General features: G+C 42.4%; 1 protein-coding gene and 1 non-coding gene across 2 annotated transcripts; one reads left to right on the plus strand and one right to left on the minus strand.

Annotated features, from left to right (window-relative positions):
- Positions 1-1,483: 1,483 nt before the first annotated feature.
- SF3A3 (splicing factor 3a subunit 3) lies at positions 1,484-19,794 on the minus strand. Its single transcript, XM_075996834.1, has 17 exons — positions 19,579-19,794; positions 19,246-19,293; positions 17,207-17,259; positions 16,994-17,099; positions 14,334-14,406; positions 13,679-13,770; positions 12,183-12,265; positions 11,026-11,164; positions 10,409-10,477; positions 9,943-10,010; positions 9,671-9,778; positions 8,252-8,321; positions 5,780-5,944; positions 5,578-5,688; positions 4,010-4,100; positions 2,927-2,982; positions 1,484-1,794 (listed from the first exon to the last, which is right to left on the minus strand). Exons 1-17 carry the CDS (start codon positions 19,672-19,674, stop codon positions 1,717-1,719), a joined length of 1,506 nt encoding a protein of 501 aa, XP_075852949.1. The 5' UTR covers positions 19,675-19,794; the 3' UTR covers positions 1,484-1,716.
- LOC142869725 (U6 spliceosomal RNA) lies at positions 2,655-2,757 on the plus strand. The gene has a single exon (XR_012918298.1). It is a non-coding gene; the product is annotated as a U6 spliceosomal RNA (small nuclear RNA).
- Positions 19,795-21,869: the final 2,075 nt, after the last annotated feature.

Below are 21,869 nucleotides of genomic sequence, written 5' to 3' on the forward strand. Positions count from 1 at the left end.
GCAACTGAAAGAGCCAAAGGACAAACGTGTGGAGTTGTCCGGGGTTGAACCAGGAAGAAAAATACCAACCCAGGCTGGGCGTGGTGGCTCATGCCTGTAATCCTAGCACTCTGGGAGGCCGAGGCGGGCGGATTGCTCGAGGTCAGGAGTTCAAAACCAGCCTGAGCAAGAGTGAGACCCTGTCTCTACTAAAAATAGAAATTAATTGGCCAACTAAAAATATATAGAAAAAATTAGCTGGGCATGGTGGCACATGCCTGTAGTCCAGCTACTTGGGAGGCTGAGGCAGAAGGATTGCTTGAGCCCAGTTTGAGGTTGCTGTGAGCTAGGCTGATGCCATGGCACTCTAGCCTGGGAAACAGAGTGAGACTGTCAGAAAGAAGAAAGAAAGAAAGAAAGAAAAGAAGAGAAGAGAGAAAAGAGAAGAGAGAAAAGAGAAAAAAGAAAAGACCAACCCGGAGTAAAGTGCCATAGGGGTGGGGGTGGTGAAACCTTACTGTCATGGAAATAACTAGGGCAATAGTTAAGTGTGAGGCAGATGGCCTGTTCCAGAGTTGGGATTTTTTAAAAGTATATATATTAAAAACAAGAAAACTGAAAGGAGGTCTGAGTACTGAGGGGGCAAAAGGGCCTCTGCAGAATCTGTCCTGGAGCAGGCCCTGGCCTTCAGATGATTGTGCTTATGGGCAGATTAGTGGCTCCTTGGCTTCCCCAGTTCTCCCCATTTGGGGCTGGAGAACACATGATATTAGCCACTTCTAGTCAAATAGGGATCTTGTAGAAGAAATGGGCCGACAGGCTCACCAAAGACTCATTCTGAAATAGCAAGTGTGTGGAGTCTCTGCTGTCATTTCCATGGCAGTAAGGTTTCACCACCCTCACTCCTATGGCACTTTACTCTGAGTTGGTATTTTTTTTTTTTTTTTTTGACAGAGTCTCACTCTGTTGCCCGGGCTAGAGTGCTGTGGCATTAGCCTAGCTCACAGCAACCTCAAACTTGTGGGCTCAAGTGATTCTTCTGCCTCAGCCTCCCGAGAAGCTGGACTACAGGCATGTGGCTGGACTACAGGTCCTAGTGCCACTGAGTGCTGGGCAGCTGAGGCACAGAGAAGGGGCAAGGCTGCAGGTCCATTCCCAAACAGCCCAACTCCTTTCTTTATGCCAACAGAAAAGGCAAACCTTGGTGCCATACTTAGCCCTTAGGAGGAGCCCTGGCCCACCTTCCATATCTTTCCCTAGTGTGTGCATCAATGGCTGACTCAACTAAGGGCAGGGCTCATCCTGGGGTGATGCTTATTTTGGGATGTGGCTGTTGTGAGGACAGGGAAAGAGGTCAGGTCAGATCTACCTAACTTAACTTACAGCATAACAGGTGTTCATTAAATCCTAGCTGCTACCAAAGTTGGTGAGAAAGAGCCACGGAGGCATTAAGACCTGAAGGATTGAGTTAGTCCATAACCCTGGGCCTTCAGAACAAGACACATTCAAAACAAGGGATGGTTTTATTTTCCGGCAGAATCTTTTTTAATATAAAACAAAGATAAAACACATTTCAACCCTGCTTTTTGTCAGCATGCCTTGTTTCTACAAGATGCATGCTGCTAGACCATAAGACTACATAGTAAAGGGTCTCTGAGCATTTGGTTGAAGGAAATAGAAAATGCAGATCTCAGGGGAGCCTGGCCAAGCCCAAAAGATGAGCTACATCCCTGAACACTAGAGCAGTCCTTGTCTTTTCAGATCCTCATACGTCTTCTTATTCACAACATTCCCACTGGAGTCTTCATATTCTTCCTAAAAAGGAAGCGGTATACTTTGTTAGCTACACCCCCTAGGAGGAATGCTTGGAACCAATCTCTGGGTACCTGAGCTCACCCTGGCCTGATTCCATGGCACACCAGAGATTCCATTGGTACTCGGAGATTGGCATTTATCTAAGACAGCCTTTCCCCACTGAGGTTCCACCAGAGAAGCCCTGTGCCCCTAAGGCAGGCACTGTGTGTAATGAATTTACTTCTGTCCTAGACATCTAGAATGGTACCATTCATGACCTATCCTTAGAGTATCTGAGGAAATTGTTCAAATTACTTTTCTGTGTTTAAGATGAGGAACCCTAGTTGAGAAAGCCTAAGACAGCAGTTTTCAAGTGGTTTCGAAGAACTCTAGGTTTCTGCAGGAGTTAAAAGGAAGGCCGAGCTTCCCTACTTCCAGAGCAGTTTTCTTTATTGTATTTTATATATCAGAGTTCTGTATTACAGCTGGTAAAAGGGTTTTGCTGCTTACAAAAAAAAAAAAAAAAAAATCAATCTATCTATCTATATAAAAACCACTAACCTAAAAGAAAGGGAGTCTATTGCCAGTCACTGTGGGACATGTGGTGAGTTGCTACCATACTTAACATACATGTCATTCCTCATCTCTGAAACCTGCTGTTTGACATGACTATCTCAGGACCAACAAGGAGGATCCCTATGTGAGGATCATCTCTTCTTAGATGCTTTCCTCAAAGGGGATGTGATATATGATAAGGATTCTCAAGCTTTTAGTCTGTAAATCCCCATGGCAGGACAAGAGATTGGGTACTCCCGCCTGTCACTTCAACATTTCAATGGGAGAATACAACCTGCCTTGAGACACAGATTAAAGTCTAACAGGTGCTCACTTCAGCAGCACATCTACTAAAATCGGATACAGAGAAGATTAGCATGGCCTCTGCACAAGGATGACACACAAATTTATAAAGCATACCATATTTTTTAAAAAAATTATAGTGTGACAAATATCTCAAATAAATTAGGCTTACATATCAAGAGTCAATTTATAGATATTGTCACATTATACTCGCTACTCCAGTACAGCAGGGACCATTCTGGTGAGAGAGCTGTCACTTGACATCATCCCCAACACTGTCCACATCAGCACCCACCTCAGTGTCGGGCTGCCATCGCTCTGAAGCCTTCTGCAGTTTCAGCTTGGCCCACACTGCAGGACAAGAAATCAGCAGCAATCAGGATGACCCAGCCATTACCAGCCCCCGTGAGGATCCCCCTGGATGACTCCGCCTTTGAGATTCTTGCTTGCCCCCAAATGGAATTTTGGTTCTCAGCCACCTATAAACAATACTAGTCTAGTGCAAATATTTTAGAAATTTCTGTGGGGGAAAAAGGTGAAATTTCATGGCCAAAGAGTCTGAAAGATAAGACTGTTCAATAGACAGTGGAGATATTAAAATAAAATTTCTTATAGTTCAATAACAAATTATCCCATGAAGATGAAAAGGTGAAGACATCTGTAAAAACCACCATAGCTTTAGAGGGAGTGATCAGACACATACAGAAGAAAAAAACAGATACAAAACCAGGGAAAGAATGACTGGAATCTTTAAGAATGGTGTTAGGAAAGTGAACTCTTAGAACAAATGGCTGCATGGAATACATAAGACAGGTCTGCTGCTAGAGGGGGAAAATGATATAATATCAACAGATGACGGCAAACAGGCAGAACTACTTGGTTCCTATGTTTCTACCTTTCCCACCAAGTAAAACAATCCCTAAATTTGTTAAGATTAGAAGAAATATCATATAAAGTTGAAGCCTAACATGGGTAAAGAAATAGTAAATGAGACAATATATGAGAAAATGCTTTGCTCTATAACCTGGCATATAGGTGCTCCACTGAAGCCACTTCTCTTTTTTCCTTTATATCAGCATTTAACATATTAAAATCAATTAAAAAAAACATACATACAACCATTCACTCAAAATCTTGCTGGGGGAGTTCACAGACCCAGGTTTAAACCCTGGTTTACACTCAGCATAGGGCTCTTCTCAAGGGAGAAACAATTAGCTGCTAACTAATTCCCCTTAAAAATGCAATAATTAGATGACTGGTCTAGCTTTTACATATCCATGACTGCTCTTGGGCCTGGATACACCAGGGTATTGGGACACTGAGCTGTAGGAGTGGCTACTTGGTCTAGCCCAGGAAATAGTAAATAAAGCTTACTTACAGGAGACAGCATCTTCAATCTGTGTCACATTAGCAAAGTGGGCAGTGTTTGGGATGCCCAAACATCTCATGCCGTGAGCATGACGCCATTCCTGGAAGGAGAGAGAAGCAAAAGGACCATGTGAAATGGGAAAACCTGAACACAGAACACTAACACCATTCTATTCTACCTACAGGCAGCATTCCTTTTGTGTTTTACGTAAATAGCTGGCTGTGATTGAAAAGAGGCTAGTATTTCAAAGCAGCAATGCATTGTTTGCCTTACTGGGCTGGTTTGTAAAACCTAGATTCTAGATCTAGTGGTCTTACGGACACAATCTCTGGGTCATGACCACAGAAAAACACAACTCTAACCAGTCACCTCCCATATTATGGGAGAACCTGATATAGCCCCAGCAACTCTGACCACCAGCATGAATAAAGGTTCTGATGGCAGGTCAGCATCACCTTTGTAACTAAAGGAGATTGTTTATCAGGAATAAGGATGTGAGACAGGGGAGGGAGAGATACTGATGTCATGACAGTTTTGGCCGAGAGATGATAAATGGTATGGAGTTTATCCTGGATGCCATCACCAATCATTGGACGTAGTGTTGAGCAAGATTCAGAGCTCACTCAGGAGCTCAGCAAAAAAGACCCAGGATCAACTAGTAATATGTATGTCTAAGAGAGGGAGAGAAGAGTTTCACATAGATTCATCATCCTTGGTAAGTTTTTCCCATTCTGTAAAATTTCTTTCCAAGTATTGAGAATTGAAGGCAGAAACAAAAGAAGGGTGAGCCTACCTATTGGAGTACCACCCAGATGATGCCTTTTCTCAAGAATAGCTTGCTAAAGACGGTCCATTAGTTTCTTTTTTTCAAAGAGGTAAAGGCCCATATAAGACCCAAAGGAGGTAGTCAGCTCCTTTTTTGGTCCTGACTACTAGCAATGGGAGGAGAAATGACCAAGGAATCAGAGATTAGGCTAAGATGTTGGAAGAAAGACCAAAGAACAAGCAGGGGCCAGGCACGGTGGCTCATACCCATAATCCTAGCACTCAGGGAGGCTGAGGTGGGAGGACTGTTCAAGGTCAGGAGTTCGAAACCAGCCTGGGCAAGAGTGAGACCCCATCTCTACTAAAAATAGAAAGTAATTGGCCAACTAAAAATATAGAGAAAAAATTAGCCGGGCATGGTGGCACATGCCTGTAGTCCCAGCTTGGGAGGCTGACGCAGAAGGATCGCTTGAGCCCAAGAGTTTGAGGTTGCTGTGAGCTAGGCTGATGCCATGGCACCCTAGCTCAGGCAAGAGAGTGAGACTCTGTCTCAAAAAAAGAGTAAGCAGGAGAAAAACAAAATGAAGTTAAAATAGCAGGGTGGTAGAATGCCTCCAGAAATTCTCAGGTACTCAAGACTAGCAGGACTGGTGCCAAAGGCCAAATGCTATGAATGTGCTTTTAGACCCATCCTTCTCTGATTCCCTTCACCTCTGGATACTAGTGGTCCTCTCAGGTTGCTCCTATCTTGTTCTCTAAAAGTCTCATGCTTCTACTTCAATTCTCAGGAGAAATGGTTCTGAATTCCTTACAGCAAAGTGCCGTTGGAAGGCCTTGGGTCCTCGGTAGGTGTAGTTTCCACAGATTTCACAGTTGTAGTTGATGTTTAGGCCATGAAGCTTATACAGCCAGTAGGGAATGGGCTAAAGAAGAAATAAAAAGTAAGAAACAGCATTAGTCTACTAAGGTCTGCACCTGCTTCCAATATGGGGAATGGGGAGTGCTGGGACTTACTTTGCCATCCCAGCCAAGGGGCAGGTTTTTGGGGTTGTAAATGATCTCATTCTCTTCATCTTCACTTTCACTCTCACTGATCTGCTCTTCCTCCTCCTCTTCTCGCTCTTCTCCTGTCCTTGCTTGCTTGCGTTGTACATTTTCATGTGTAAGATGTCGCTGTTCCTAAGGCAGATTGGTAAATGAAAAGTCAGAGAAAAGTAGTGCAGAATAAGAAGGGAAATTTCCTATGACCTTTGCTGACCCTTCACTTCCAAGGATAAGGCTTTTTCTTGTAGAATGAATGGAAAGTCTTCCCTTCACATCAGAACTCCTTATCAGCAGGCCCTACCTGATCCTGAAGGAAAAGTCAAATGTTTTACATCCCTTGCCTAATTACTCACTGGAGGCCGGCAGACTATCACAGAACAACAGAGAACAGTCTCATCTATCTTGTCTATAAGATAGCTCCTGAACCAGTCTTTTCTTTCCCGATGTTACTGCCCTCACCAGGGTGACCACCTTCTAACTTACCCTAAGTCTCTCCCCATTCCAGTTCAGTTTCCACTTTGCTGTCAAATTTATCTGTTTAAAAAACCAAATCTAATGGCACACTCTCCTGCTTAAGGAATTTTTATTGGCTTCCTACTGTTTAAAGGACAAAGTCCAAATTTCCAACATAACTCTCCAAATTTTTCTCTGACCACTCCCTTCACAAGGAACACTCTAGATCACACTCTAAATGCACTGAATTTCTCATTATTTCCTGGACATATAATTTCCTTTCCTAACGTTGTATCTTTGTGCTTGCTGTTTCCTGTACCTGAAACATTTTCTCCCTCTGTTTAGAAAACCTAATCTCAGTGTATTATGACATGTATCACCTTATACTGCAATCATCTGTCTCCCCAACCACAACATGGGTTTTTCAAGGGCACGAAGTTGTGTCATATTCACTACTGTATCCAAAAATTTGGCATAATGTTCAGAAACCAAGAGACATCAATAAATGGCAAAATAATGGCAGAGTAACATAATGAGAGTAACTTCTGGAAACCATTTGGCTGGCACTGGTCAGAACTCCAAAGACAATGGTGCCACCTCCTGGCAGGGAAAGCAAATGCTCTTAAAGGGGGAAGAAAGTGGGCATATCTCATGTCATGGGCATGATGACAATGGCCTCCCAGCCATTTTCAGAGGACTGGCAATTCAGATTGCTGCCCACACTAGCACAGCCCAAGTTCACTGTGAAGAACATGTGTCCTCAATGCCCAATGTCTGGCTGGCCTTTCAATGAAGGCAGTTGTAACAGAAGGCAGTTGTAACTAGTCACCAAGAGGTGAGTAGTTCTATAGCTACTATATGTGTGGTTTCCAAACAAGGGGAGAATGAAAATGTCCATGGCAATTGACAGATATGTAAAAAAGCTATCTGAGCCAGAGCAACCCACTCAAAGCACACCTGAGTGTGTGTAAAGGCAAAGGTTGGGCCCAGTGGCTCATGCCTGTGATCCTAGCACTCTGGGAGGCCACGGTGGGAGGATTGCTTGAGCTCAGGAGTTCAAGACCAGCCTGAGCAAGAGCAAGACTGAGTCTTTACTAAAAGTAGAAAAACTTAGCCAGGCATGGTAGTGTGTGCCTGTAGTCCCAGCTACTTAGGAGGCTGAGGCAGGAAGATTGCTTGAGCCCAGGAGTTTGAGGTTGTTGTGAGCTAGGTTGACACCACGGGCCACAGCACTCGCCCAGGCAACAGTGAGAGACTGTCTCAAAAAAAAAAAAAAAAAAAGAAAAAAGGAAAAAAAGGGAAAGGCTCTGGGAACAGTTGAAAACTGTACAAAGCAGACACTATCAGAAAGCCTGGTCTTCTGGATGACTCCCAGAGACACTGACCATCTTCTCTGAGTGAGTGCTACCCTGTCTTCCACTTTCTTCCTACTCCTCCCCCTCTTTTCTCTCTGAGATAAGCATCTTGGTCAAGCTAGGCCTTTTCCTACCCCAATCGGCCCTTCAACTCCTCCTAAAAGAATACTCAAGGAGAATATTCGTAGCCAGCTTTGTACTATAATATTCTAACCCTACTAAGTTTCTCACAATCTTCTGAACATGTAAGTAATGCCTTTTCATAAGTAATACCAGAAAAGCTACCAAGAGCCTTTCTCTTATTTGCCTTTTGAGTGTTTGGTGCTTGAGCCACTCCTGGGTATATTCTGAAGCTCAGGCAAAGAACAGGCACTACTCTGGATGCTGTATTGAGAGGGGACTTTGTTTTCTATGCCTGGCCTTATGGAAATTGGGCAACCTTGGGAATATCACCTAACAACAGAACAGGAACTTACCAAAGGGCCAAGTACCCTGAAAGACCTCTATTTTGTACTGAACTAGTTTAACACCTATCCCTTCCTCTTCTGAACCTGAAAAAAATACTCTCTGAGTTCCTATTGCTTACTCCCATTCTTTATAGCATTTAAAGTCCTCAGCAGAGTCAGTTACTCACCCCAAGAATCTCTACATATTCATAGATCTGGGCTTCTAGAAAAGCAATGTCTTTGTTCCTCTCGGTGTCTCTGAAAAAAGAAACAAGCTGTATTACTCAAGGGTTCTTTTGCCCAGTGCTTATATCTGGCGACATGTATTCCATGGTTGTGTTAAAAATTATAAGCACATGAGAAATATCATCTTGATGAAAGCAAATGCTCTGTTCATTGCAGGACTCATGGACAAAAGTACTGAGGTTATTTCTTGGAATGCATGGAAGCTTACTTTCTGAACTCATCTAGAAGGTGAAAGACATATCAAGACCACTTAAATTTCCATCACTATAATCTACAAAGAAAATGCGGCTCTGCAGCTGGCAGACCTGGGCCACAATCCTGGCTCTGCTACTTAGACCTGTGAGACAGGACACATTCCATAACCTTACTAATTCCTTATCTGCAAAAAGATCAGGATAACTACTTTCCAGGATTTTTTGAGGATTAGGAAAAAACACATACAAAAATATCCTGTACAAGCATGTTGCTCAAGAATAGATTCAACTGTCATTAGCAAAAAAAGCTTAGAAAAATATTTTTTGGATATATTTAGACTTTTAGCCTCCATAACCTACTGAGGTAATAAGAGGTACTTCAAACACCATTTCCACATTAGAAATTTTACCCACTCTCAATCACCTGAGTATGGACTGTCCTTGGTTTATATTAACAGTGACAGTACTCTCTGCCATCAGCAGAAATAAAGAGCAGACTAAGCCGGGCGTGTGGCTCACGTCTGTAATCCTAGCACTCTGGGAAGCTGAGGTGGGCGGATTGCTCAAAGTCAGGAGTTGGAAACCAGCCTGAGCAAAAGCGAGACCCCGTCTCTACTATAAATAGAAAGAAATTAATTGGCCAACTAATATATATAAAAAGAAAATTAGCCAGGCATGGTGGCACATGCCTGTAGTGCCAGCTGCTTGGGAGGCTGAGGCAGGAGGATTGCTTGAGTCCAGGAGATTGAGGTTGCTGTGAGCTAGGCTGATGCCATGGCACTCACTCTAGCCTGGGCAACAAAGTGAGATTCTGTCTCAAAAGAAGAAAAAAAAAAACAAAGAAATTAATTGGACAACTAAAAATATATAGAGAAAAAATTAGTCGGGTATGGTGGCACATGCCTGTAGTCCCAGCTACTTGGGAGGCTGAGGCAGGAAGATCACTTGAGCCCAGGAGTTTAAGGTTGCTATGAGCTAGGCTGACGGCATGGCACTCTACCCTAGGCAACAGAGTGACACACTGTCTCAAAAAAAAAAAAAAGAGCAGACTGGATTTCTATGAACCAATAATGGGGATGAAACAGGCTTTAAAATCTGTTGTAGTAAAAATTCTGCAGGGAAATAAAATTTAAAACTATGAACAAAGGTGCCACTCCAGACACTCACCGCTTGGTGCCCTTTGATTTGGGATTTTTGGCGAACAGAGAAGTGTCAAGTGACTCCAGGGACTTTCCTTTGGTGCTGAATAGTCTCTGGGCTCGCTCTTCTAGAGTCCTAAGGAGATAAGAGGGGAAAAGGATTCTAGGGTCACTTTACCACATGGGCTCTCTTATTTTTGCAGAGTGGGGTGACAGAAAAAAATGTAATCAGAGCCACTTAGAAGACCGCACAAATGGATAGTATGTAAGACCATTTTGGTGGAAAAACCATTCTCTTACCCGCCACATTTTAGGCCTAAAGCTAAGAGTGCAGATTTCAATCTGTCCAGACCCAGGGAGGCCAACTCCTGTATAAAAAAAGACAAATTACAACATTATATAAATAGATTTGGGGAAATAGCAAGTGTAGGCCATTCCTGATGCTGTGGTAGGACCACACATTCTATAGCCAATCTCCTAGCATTAAGTCCAAACTCTCCAAAGGACTGACTCTGTGGTCATGTTCAGATTTAACTACACTGGTAACATTCTATTTATTACCTCTACTACAACTTAATGTAGCTGTATTATTATTTGGCTGTTTTCAAAGTAGTTATTCTTTTTATCTTTCTGCTTTCCTTGCAGATGCTTGGTCCCAGGAAATGGTGTCTTATATAACACAACCATGGTATTAAAGACAGGAATGTTGAGTGGTTTCTCTGAAAGATGGACATGGAGACCAATACCATTGCTGAGGAAAACATACCTCCCAGGAGGAGAATGCAGAGAGGTCAAGATGGGCTCCAGCATGAGTCAGGGCACTGCTTGTCTCTTTCTGGCAAGAAAAATAATATGATGCTTATTAAGATCCAGGAATAGGATGAAGGTAAAGGGGCTATCTAAATTGCCAGGTACTGGTTGGCCCCTTTTTTATACACATTTATGAATATGGATCAAATTCCTATAGGAGCAAAAAAACAAACAAAAAATCCAAAAAACCTACTGAAACCTCCCTCTCTCACCAAAAAACCCAGATGGCCCATTCTCTCCCTGAGGTTGAGGAAAAACTCAATATTATCTCCAGAAGTGAAAATATATAGATTTCTAGCACATAATCTAGTAGGTTTTTGGTCAGGGAACTACACAGCACTCATGATGTGGTTAGTGAAAATCCTGGGCCAGTCAATGGCAAGTGGGCCCTGATAAATCTCATTCCAAAGTACACAAAGAAAACCTAGCATACTTGGCAGGGAACACTTCATGGCCCCAAATGATACCGAGGGATTGATATCTAAACCTCTAAAGTGTAGGCTCAAGATTAATGTAAAATAATTAGTTCAATTCCCTGGCATATCCTCTACCCACACTCCCAATGAAGCTCACCGGCCATCCAGGGAAGGTACCATTGTCCCACTTCTTCTCAAACTCAGTCTGAATCTTCCCAAAAAGTTCATTCTGATCTTGGAGGGGCTTCACTCTATCTGTGTAATCCTGAAGGTACTCAAGCAGCATCTCTAGGTATCTACAGAGGAACATGCAACATAAAGTAAAAAGGGTTTCTGTTTTTGATATAATGTTATGCCCTATAGAATATAAATACTTGTAATTTTAGTTAGCACTAGTTTTAAAATAGTATTCATTTTTAAATGAACTTAAAATTGAATTTTTTCCCAACATGTTATTTTGATTCTGACCTTTCCTAAATCCTTTCATCCTCATGACATAATGCCAAATGCTAAGGTCTTAATTAACTCATACATAAAAGATTTCAGGTAAAAAGAAAATGAGAAAAAGAGAGGAAGTTAGGGGTATAAGATCATTAAACTCCAAAGCCACATAGATCCCTGAATAGGAGATTTCCTTCTACAATAAGACAAAATTAAGAAGAGTATAGGCATAAGATTGAAAATGTACCAACAGACACCTGCTTGTCCAAAGCCAGACTATTACAATTTTTTTTAAGAGACAGGGTCTTACTCTGTCACCCAGGTTGGAGTGCAGTGGGACAATCATAACTCACTGTAGCCTCAAACTCCTGGGCTAAAGCAATTCTCCTGCCTCAGCCTCTCAAGTAGTAAGGATTACAAGTACATGCCACCATTTAACCTCTCACTGCTAAATCTGACTGGCTTTAAAAAAAAGAGAAAAAGAAAAAGAAGTACATGCCACCATGCCTAGCTAATTTTTTTTTTTTAATTTTTTGTACAGACTGGTCTTGCTATATTACCTAGGCTGGTCTCAAACTCCTGACCTTAAGTGATCCTTCTGCCTCAGGCTCCCAAAGTGCTGGGATTACAGGTTTGAGCCATGCCTGGCCACAAATGGTTTAAAACCACATCATTCTATTTATTTATTTATTTATTTGCTCAATCTCAGTATTTGAGGAGAAAAACCACATCATTCATGACCCCTATCCTCCAATAAACCTGGAAGTCATTGATGTATGCCTTTCAGGGAACAAAATTCAGAACTTCATCCTCAAACCATCACATTATCTTTTAATCAAATCCAGTAGAGTCCGAGAAGCTATTAATGCCTACCTTTTATACTCCGCATTCTTCCTTTCTTTAGGAATATCAAATAACTGATCGAAGATGGACAGGTATGTGATATAATCTAGCTTCTAAAAAAAGGAGAGAAATGACAAGAGATTCAGTTAAGTGTTTGTACCAGTTACAATATAGTCTCTAATAAGTGAGATAAAAATTGAGTGTTCTCTAACAGAGTAATAAGGCCTAGCTCATTTTAGTTTTTTCTTTCCCATCATTCAGTCCTTACAATAATTGGAGTATTAGTTCCACTGGACTAGGAAGAATATCAGATATAATTCACTTTACAAAATAAAGACTGAGTTAATGAACAGTAAACTAAAAGAAACATCTGTTGAACATTTATTGCATTCCATACTCTTGGTTTAAGACTTTGACATCCACTACATTCTAAAATAAGGTCCAGAAAGGTGCCACTTGTTCATTCATGTAACCATTTATTGAGCATGTTTGTACCAAGTTTGGGGATACAGAAGAGAATAAGACAGACAAGGAATTTCAAGTGTAATCACTATACTTTTGGGACATTTCCTCACAAGTCTACGAGGAACTTAATCATATACTTCTCATGACTCTTCTGAGATTGTCGTCATCTCCTGTGATAAGTTATTTTAAAATGTCTTTTAGAAAAGACATTCAATAACCTTTTGTTGGCAGAAAGATTATGTTGTTACATCTTCTATGTACTTAGTATTTTATGTGTCTAAAACAGGAGCAGGCTATGATCTGTGGGTTTAAAAAAATGTCTTTCTTTTTTTTTTTTTTTTTGACACAAGAGTCTCACTTTGTTGCCCAGGCTAGAGTGAGTGCCGTGGCGTCAGCCTAGCTCACAGCAACCTCAAACTCCTGGGCTCAAGCAATCCTCCTGCCTCAGCCTCCTAAGTAGGTGGGACTACAGGCATGCACCACCATGCTCGGCTAATTTTTGTGTGTGTGTGTGTATGTATATGTGTGTATATATATATATACATATATATATATATATTAGTTGACCAATTAATTTCTTTCTATTTATAGTAGAGACGGGGTTCTCACTCAGGCTGGTTTCGAACTCCTGACCTCGAGCAATCTGCCCGCCTCAGCCTCCCAGAGTGCTAGGATTACAGGCGTGAGCCACTGCGCCCAACCCTTTTTTTTTTTTAGACTAGTGAAGTGCAGTAGTGAGGAGGGGGAAAGTAGTAGAACAAGGCATTCAATCTGTAACTGACTGTGAACAATCAAGTGAGATAACTCACTACCTTTGGACCAGCCAAAAATTTCTATTTTTGCAAAAATAAAATATGCTTGTTGTATTCACTGTAGAAAACTGACTTTCGTTTTAAATACTGTTTTATTCAAAGAAAGCATATCACTTCTTTAATATTTATACAACAGTTACAAACACAAGGAAAACACTCTGTAATTGCTTCATATCTAGTAGTAGCAGAGCAGTGTCCTGACTCACCCCTTAGAAGCGGAACCTCTCCCTCCCACTGCCCAGGCCTCACCTCAGATGCCTTCAGGTTAATGTACTTGAGGTAACAGTCATGGAGATCAAGGTAACGACCATATCCCTCTTCATCCGTGAACTCCACCAAATCTGAAGAGATCAGATATGTCAATGATTCAGAATTCAGGGATCCTCAAACTACGGCCTGAGGGCCACATGTGGCCACCAGGTGTTTCTGCCACTGCTGCCTGTCCTGCTTAGCAGCTGACTTGTCCCGGGCCCACAGTACGCAAATGTAGAATGTGCGTCGCACTCTCCAATGGCCCTCCAACGGTCTGAGGGACAATGAACTGGCCCCATGTTTAAAAAGTGTGAGGACCCCTGATTCAGATACTACAGACCACTCTCTTGGACTTGCCTTTTCACCCCAAATGTTTTCCTTATGCTTCAAAAAGTAAACAGACCACAGCTTTCCAGGCCAGTGAATTTGAGCCAGGATAGCACAAAATGAACATTATGTTGGCCAATGAATTTCTTTCTATTTTTAGTAAAGATGGGGTCTCACTCTTGCTCAGGCTGGTTTCGAACTCCTGACCTTGAGCGATCCACCTGGCTTGGCCTCCTGGAGAGCTAGGATTACAAGCGTAAGCTACTGAGCCCAGCCTAACCTATACTTTTGCTAGTGCTGAAGAGAAAGGTTAAACCCTGCTTACTTTGCGCCTCTTCACTTGGATTCTCTCGAGCCTTCAGGAGCTCCTCAAATTCCACTGACATGGGCACACAGATCTGAGGGAAAAAGAAAAGCTCAGGTGGACTTTTCAATGTAAAAGTTGCAACATCACAGAAATGGGGTGTACAGAAAGTTGGACTTCTGATGCTTTATTTGGCCTTGATTTTTCACTAGCAGCCTATTACTGCTCTCCAATTACTGTGCTTTTTTTCCTTTATGTACTGACTAAAAACTGCTGAAATAACACATACTCACAAAACCTCAAATAATACAAAAAGAAAAAATGAAAAGTGAAAGTCTCCCTTTATTAATTCTCCTGAAAATAGATTTTTTTCTATGTTAGAGGTTCTCAAACTTTGAGAATTATCTGTAGCAGTGTCTAAAAATCCTGATGCATCTGATACCAACTAAATCAAAGTGGGGTAGATTCCAGTACTTTTTTTTTTTTTTTTTTTTTTTGAGACAGAGTCTCACTTTGTTGCCCAGGCTAGAGTGAGTGCCGTGGCGTCAGCCTGGCTCACAGCAACCTCAATCTCCTGGGCTCAGTGATCCTACTGCCTCAGCCTCCCGAGTAGCTGGGACTACAGGCATGCGCCACCATGCCCGGCTAATTTTTTGTATATATATTTTTAGTTGGTCAATTAATTTCTTTCTATTTTTGGTAGAGACGGGGTCTCGCTCAGGCTGGTTTTGAACTCCTGACCTTGAGCAATCCGCCCGCCTCGGCCTCCCAAAGTGCTAGGATTACAGGCGTGAGCCACCGCGCCCGGCCTAGATTCCAGTACTTTTTAAAGATCCCCAGGTAACTCAAATATGCCTAAAAGTCTGGAAACTACTTCTCTGTGTTTTTTTTTTTTTTTGAGATGGGGTCTCACTATGTTGTCCAGGCTGGTCTCAAATACCTGAGCTCAAGCAAGCCTCCTACCTCAGCTTCCTGAGCAGCTGGGATTACAGGTGCGAGCCATTGTGCCCAGCAATTCTATGTATTTAAAGACATGTATCTATCTGTACAAGCACATTCATGCCTGCACAGGTTTTTTGTTTTTTTTTTTTACACATAAATAGACTTGCTTTTTTCACTTAGTGTATGCTGGCCATCCTTCTAATCAGTTATTTAACTATTTATTCCTTATTATCTTTCCATCATGGCTGCAACAAGGTCAACACACCAGAATAGTACTCCTGTCTTCTCTCCTGCTTAGTAGAAGACCTCATACTCTATCCTCAAAGGGGGATGGGTGTGGGTGTGTGAGGGTACCTTCATCTACCTCCACAGTACATACTTCAATAAACAGCCTCTACTTTCTGGGTTTTTTTTTTTCCTCCTCCTTTTTCTATTAGCTTCTTCAAATATCTCTCCATATCTTCCTTAAGACCTCTTCTTTTCCTGCCAACCTTTCAAATGCATGTTCCACACTCCATACTTCTATTTCCCCATTACCCACTTTTACCTGTGACCAGATTTCCATTCCCACTACTTTAATGAAACGGCAATCCTGACAGTCACCAATCAACGACAGTTGGTACCATGACTTTCTGAAACTCTTGCTTCAGTAAGACAGTACTATCTGGAGCTGTCATTTGACCCTTCTGATGGAAGTCTTCCTTCCTAGGCCCCTTTTCTGTTAACTACATACTGTAAGTGTGTCCCACAAAACACATGGAGAAGCTCTGACAGTCTGCCTTCACTTTCTCTCTCCCAGAACTCAAGGATTCATGGCTCAACTATCAAGTCTATTGTGACAGTTCCCAAATCTAAATTACAAACCTTTACTTCTTGCATGGAGGTAACCAACTCCAACTGCTTAAGAGTCACTTTTATCCATATATAACAGTACCTAAAAATCTACATATGTAAAAACTCATTTTTCACTACAAATGGGTTACCTCCTTCTTCTGTGTTTCTATCAAAGAACAAACAACTTTTCAGTTACACAGTCAAGAAAGCTCAGAGTAATCTCCGACTCATCCTTCTCCACCCACCTTGCAGAGATGTCTTACTCCTTATAATCTTACAGTGTATCGGGTGGACATTTATTGTCACAAAACATGACAGGATTATAAAGAAAGATTAATTTTAGGGGGTAGTTTAGGAAAGATACCTCATGAAAGAGGAAAGAGTTGGCCTATGCGCTGAATCCTGAAGGTGTAATGAACTTTGGAAGTGACTAAAGTATCTTTGTGTTAGGTGGATCTTCTAGGTAGAAGATTTCAAGACAGAGTTAGAAGTACAAACTTATTGGGAAAACAATCCAGTGAAAGATAAAAAGGAGAAAGCAGGATTGGAAAGGGACAACTTAGACCACAATGCAGATTGGACAAAACCTCAACCAACCCAATGAAGAGCTCTGAAGCAAATATTAGTCATCAGAGGTGTCTCATACTGGGCAGAAACAGCTATGCCACAGTACCTCCACTGTACTCAGTCTCTGGGTAGGAGCTGCCTGGGAAGAGTGTGGTTTGGTTTAAAAGCTGAGGGGGAATCCTGAAAACACTATGGTTAAAGGATGTCTGCTAACTATGCCCAATGCAGCTAAATGGCAAGTTCTTTCTTGAAGGGAGATCTTAGTGGAACACCTCAATTTTCCCTACTTTAGTTATTCTTTGGATAGGTTAGGAGAAAATACTTCTCTAAGTCCATACCTCATTTGGGTGCTTCCTGTGGAATTCCTTTATTTGCTTGAGTCTATTATAGAATTCAGCAAACTCATTGGGTCCAGAAATAGCATTAAGCTCCTCCTTTCGTAACCTGCGATTTCAAGAAAAATCCAAAGAGCACAGAGCACACTGTCAGTCCTTTAACCATAGCTCCCCAAAAGCACTAACTCTCCTGGATCAGCTGTGCCTGTCACTTACCCATCCTTATCGTCATACAAATCCCTCAGGTTCCCACTGACCTCCATATACCTCTGAAAGGCAAACACAAACCATTAGAATGAAGTGATTTTTACAAGTGTAGAGCTAAGCAACCAACAAGAATGCTAATCAAAGCACAGGCAACCTCAAGAGATATGGCTTTAAAAGTTCCTGTGTTTTATAGTACCTTCAACAGACAGCCCTGGTTCCTGGTTAGTTGTTTTTTTTTTTTTTTTTTTTTTTGAGACAGAGTCTCGCTTTGTTGTCCAGGCTAGAGTGAGTGCCGTGGCGTCAGCCTAGCTCACAGTAACCTCAAACTCCTGGGCTCGAGTGATCCTTCTGCCTCAGCCTCCCGAGTAGCTGGGACTACAGGCAAGCGCCACCATGCCCGGCTAATTTTTTATATATATATCAGTTGGCCAATTAATTTCTTTCTATTTATAGTAGAGACGGGGTCTTGCTCTTGCTCAGGCTGGTTTTGAACTCCTGACCTTGAGCAATCCGCCCGCCTCGGCCTCCCAAGAGCTAGGATTACAGGCGTGAGCCACAGCGCCCGGCCTGGTTAGTTTTTAAAACAGGTTGATCTGAAGATTACCTAAGTGATATGATTCGAAGGGTGGCAAGGAGCTCCTATCTTTACATACTACCAATGTCTAGCTTTTCCTATAAGAGACACATCCCCTTTGTCTAAACCAGGGGTCCTCAAACTTTTTAAACAGGGGGCCAGTCCACTGCCCCTCAGACCATTGGAGAGTGCACACTGTGGGCCCGGGATGAGTCAGCTGCTAAGCGTGACAGGCAGCGGCGGTAGCAAAAACGCGGGGAGGGCCGGATAAATGTGCTAGGCAGCCCGCATGAGGCCTACAGGTGGTAGTTTGAGGATGCCTGGTCTAAACAGAAGTTTCCATCTAAGACCCTCAAAGATAAAGATGATTTTCACTATTTCAAAAAGCTAGATCAAGGAGTAAACAGACTAAATAAATTATCACATAGCTTCTTTTGGAGTCAAAGTATATTAATTCTGGACGGTACAGGTTCACAGACCCTTCTCCAAGACTTCCAAACTAGATTTGTTTCAGAATTTAAATTCTGAAACAACCAACAAAGAACTCCTTGGCTTTCAGAGTTTTGAGGGGGACTAGGGACTTATAATATGATTACCTCTGATTAGGTCTTTTATTCCTTTCTAAACAGATTTCAAACAAATGCCAGAGTACAGAACGTAGTATAATGAACCTCCATTTAACCATCACCCAGTTTTAATAACTATCAACATTTTGGTTTCAACGAGTTTTTTGGGCTCAGGGCGGTGGCTCATGCCTATAATCCTAGCACTCTGGGGAGGCCGAAGTGGGAGGCCGAAGTGGGAGGATCGCTGGAGGTCAGGAGTTTGAAACCAGCCTGAGCAAGAGTAAGACCCCGTCTGTACTAAAAATAGAAATAAATTAATTGGACAACCAAAAATATATAGAAAAAATTAGCACATGCCTGTAGTCCCAACTACTTGGGAGGTTGAGGCAGAAGGATTGCTTGAGCCCAGGAGTTTGAGGTTGCTATGAGCTAGGCTGACACCATGGCACTCTAGCCCGGGCAACAGAGTGAGACTCTGTCTCAAAAAAAAAAGGTAAGAAACTGGATTATTACCAGGAAAATGCAGTTTAGTAGGCAAAAGTACTTCAAGACGGTGTCCTGGGAGGAAAACACCAATATACAGCATTCAGGGACAGGATTATACCTTCTGTGCCTGAGTCATGGATTCCTAAAACTGTTCTTTGCACATTCAAGGATACAGGATGCTATAAAAAGGGGCATCTTCCCAAGTAATGGAGAAAGAATAAGAGTCCCCCATTCAAATAAGTGAGGAAGGGCAGTTCAGCACTTTCAGGTTCGGCAGCTGCTTGGACATCCCTGTTCAGGAAGATAATCCACAACTGGCCTATCCAGTTACCTTTGGCCAGGGCTTACGTTGAGATCCTGCACCTCGCTTCCCCTGTTTTCCCGCCCCAGACCCAAAGAGAAGCAGATAGCGGGGAACTCACATCTTGCATGGCTCGAGTGCGGTGGTCAGAATTGATCTGGTCCCGGAGCTGAAGAAAATCAAACGGTGACACGGGCGCCGTTAGTTTGAGTTCTGGAGTTGGAAAGGCCGCCCGAGGGCGGAGCTTACTCGTTCAGATTTTAGCGGCTAAAGCAGAGGCCTCTGGGACTCTGGGCCCCGGGAGGAGGTTACCAAAGCCGGAGCTCGGAGAGGGATCCTCGGGAGGAGGCGGGAGGCGGGGCGCAGGGAGGGTCTGAGAACCAAATAAAGCTCTCAGGGGTTAAACAGGATAGAGGCCCAGCTCAGATGTAGTCCCTGCCCAGGTCCCACTCACCGTGGACTTCTTTGTGAGCATCTCTTTGGCCATGACGTCCATAAGCCGTTCCTTCTCCTCATGATAGCGCCGCTGTTGCTCCAAAATTGTCTCCATTTTCTCTTCGCCGCAGCACCCCAACCCAGACCACCAAAAGGGCCGGAAACAACTCCTGTCGCCGTGCGCGCCTGCGTCCCCGCGCTACGCGTCCGGCGGCACCAAAGTTCCGCGAGTGCCGGAAGTACCTCGGGGACTATAACAAAGATGAGCGCCACAAGGAGATCCAGTCTACACTATCGAGATGGCAACAGTGCCCCCTGCTGGTCGGAGGTGTGGTGGCGCGATGCCGAGCGGTTTGCAGCTGCCTCTAGGGGCATAGAAAAATCCAGGAACTGAGGTTGGCTCCCTGGGGCAGGGACCGTGTGGACTGGGGGGCAGTAGAAGAGTTGGATGGGAGACGGGAAACTGGGACTGGAGGAACTGGAGTCTGTGGCTTTCAGTGTGACCTGTGACAACGTTTCTCCTTCTCTGGACCTCAGTGTCAGTGTCTTTCTCAGTAAAATGGGGATGGTAGTTAAATAACATATGGTACATTCAAGCAGTGAAATGCTATACAGCCTTTACAAAAATGAAGTCTGTATGTCCACTTTTAAGTAGAGAAATGAAAACATGTCCATATGTTCATAGCGGCATTATTCGTATTTGACAAAAATCTGGATGCAACCCAAGTCCATGAATTAATTGGTGAATGGATAAACAAAATGTGGTATATCTATACAGTACAATGGAATATTACTCAGCAATAAAGAAATATCACAATATGCAACTTATATACCCATAATAATTAAAAATAAAAAATTTTAAAAATAAAATTAAAAAAAAAAAGGAATACTACAACGATGAACCATGAAAACATTATGCTAAGTGAAAGAAGCCAGACAGGAAAATGACAATGTATGTCCAGAAGAAATGCCCAAAAAGGCAAATCTATGGAGAGAGAAAGTAGATGAGTGGTTGTGACTAGAGGTGAGGTTGGAAGTGACTCCAAATGCACCCAAGGAATCCCTTTTGAGTGACAGAAATATTCTAAAATTGGATTGTGGTGATAGTTGCACAACTCTATTAAATTTGCTAAAATTAATTGAATTGTACACTTAAAGCGTGTGAATTTTATGGTATGTAAATTATACCTCAATAAAACTGTTAAAAAATCTGTATGAGCTCATATGGAAAGATGGCACACAAACTGAAAAAAGCTAGATGCACAACAGTGTGTATAAAAATAGATGTGCAAAGAGATTATTTCTGTAAAGATATCCAAGTACCAGTAAACAGTGGTTGTTCCTGAGAGACAGCTTGGAGATCTGATCTGGTATGGGTGGGAGATTTTTCTTTGCATATGCCCAAAGCATAGCATAAAAAAAATTTAAAAATATATACTCATATTACTTTTTCAATTTAAAAATAAATTTAGGCTGAGCACAGTGGCTCACGCCTGTAATCCTAGCATTTTGGAAGGCCAAGGCAGGAGGATCACTTGAGGCCAGGAGTTCAAGACCAGCCTGAGCAATCTAGCGAGATCCCATCTCTACAAAAAATTTAAAAAACAGCCTGGTGTGGCGGGCACATCTGTAGTCCTAGCTACTCCTAGCTACTTGGGAGGCTGAGGCAGGAGGACTGCTTGAGCCTGGGAGTTCAAGGCTGCAGTGAGCTGTGATTGTACCACTGCACTCCAGCCTGGGTGACAGAGTAAGACCCTGTCTCTAAAAAAAAATCATAATAAAAATAAAACTCAAAATGAAAATACATATATACACATCCATGTTTAACAAAGAAGAACAAGGAGGATATAAACCTCAAAGAGTTAATAGTAATTTACCTTTTGTTCTTTACTTTTGGGAATTCTCCAATTTTTCTTACAGTAAGTGTGCATTACTTTTTGTTTTTAAGTTTGAAAAACAGGCCAGGCTTGGTAGCTCATGCCTGTTATCCTAGCACTCTGGGAGGATTGCTTAAGGCCAGGAGTTCAAGATCAGCCTGAGCAAGAGCGAGACCCCATCTTTACAAAAAATAAGAAAAATTAGCTGGGCATGATGGTGTGTGCCTTAGTCACAGTTACTGTGGAGGCTGAGGCTGGAGAATTGCTTGAGCCCAGGAGTTTGAGGTTGCTGTGAGCTGAGCTATGATGATGCAACTCTAGCCTGGATGATAGAGCAAGACTCTGTCTCAAAAAAAAAAAAAAGTTTAAAAATAAAATAGAGATAATGACCCGTATTTTGCCTACTCATGGGAGTGTTGTGAGGATTATATTT

This window comes from Microcebus murinus, chromosome 2 (genome assembly GCF_040939455.1).
Source record: "Microcebus murinus isolate Inina chromosome 2, M.murinus_Inina_mat1.0, whole genome shotgun sequence".
In the NCBI taxonomy this organism is placed as follows: Eukaryota; Metazoa; Chordata; class Mammalia; order Primates; family Cheirogaleidae; genus Microcebus; species Microcebus murinus.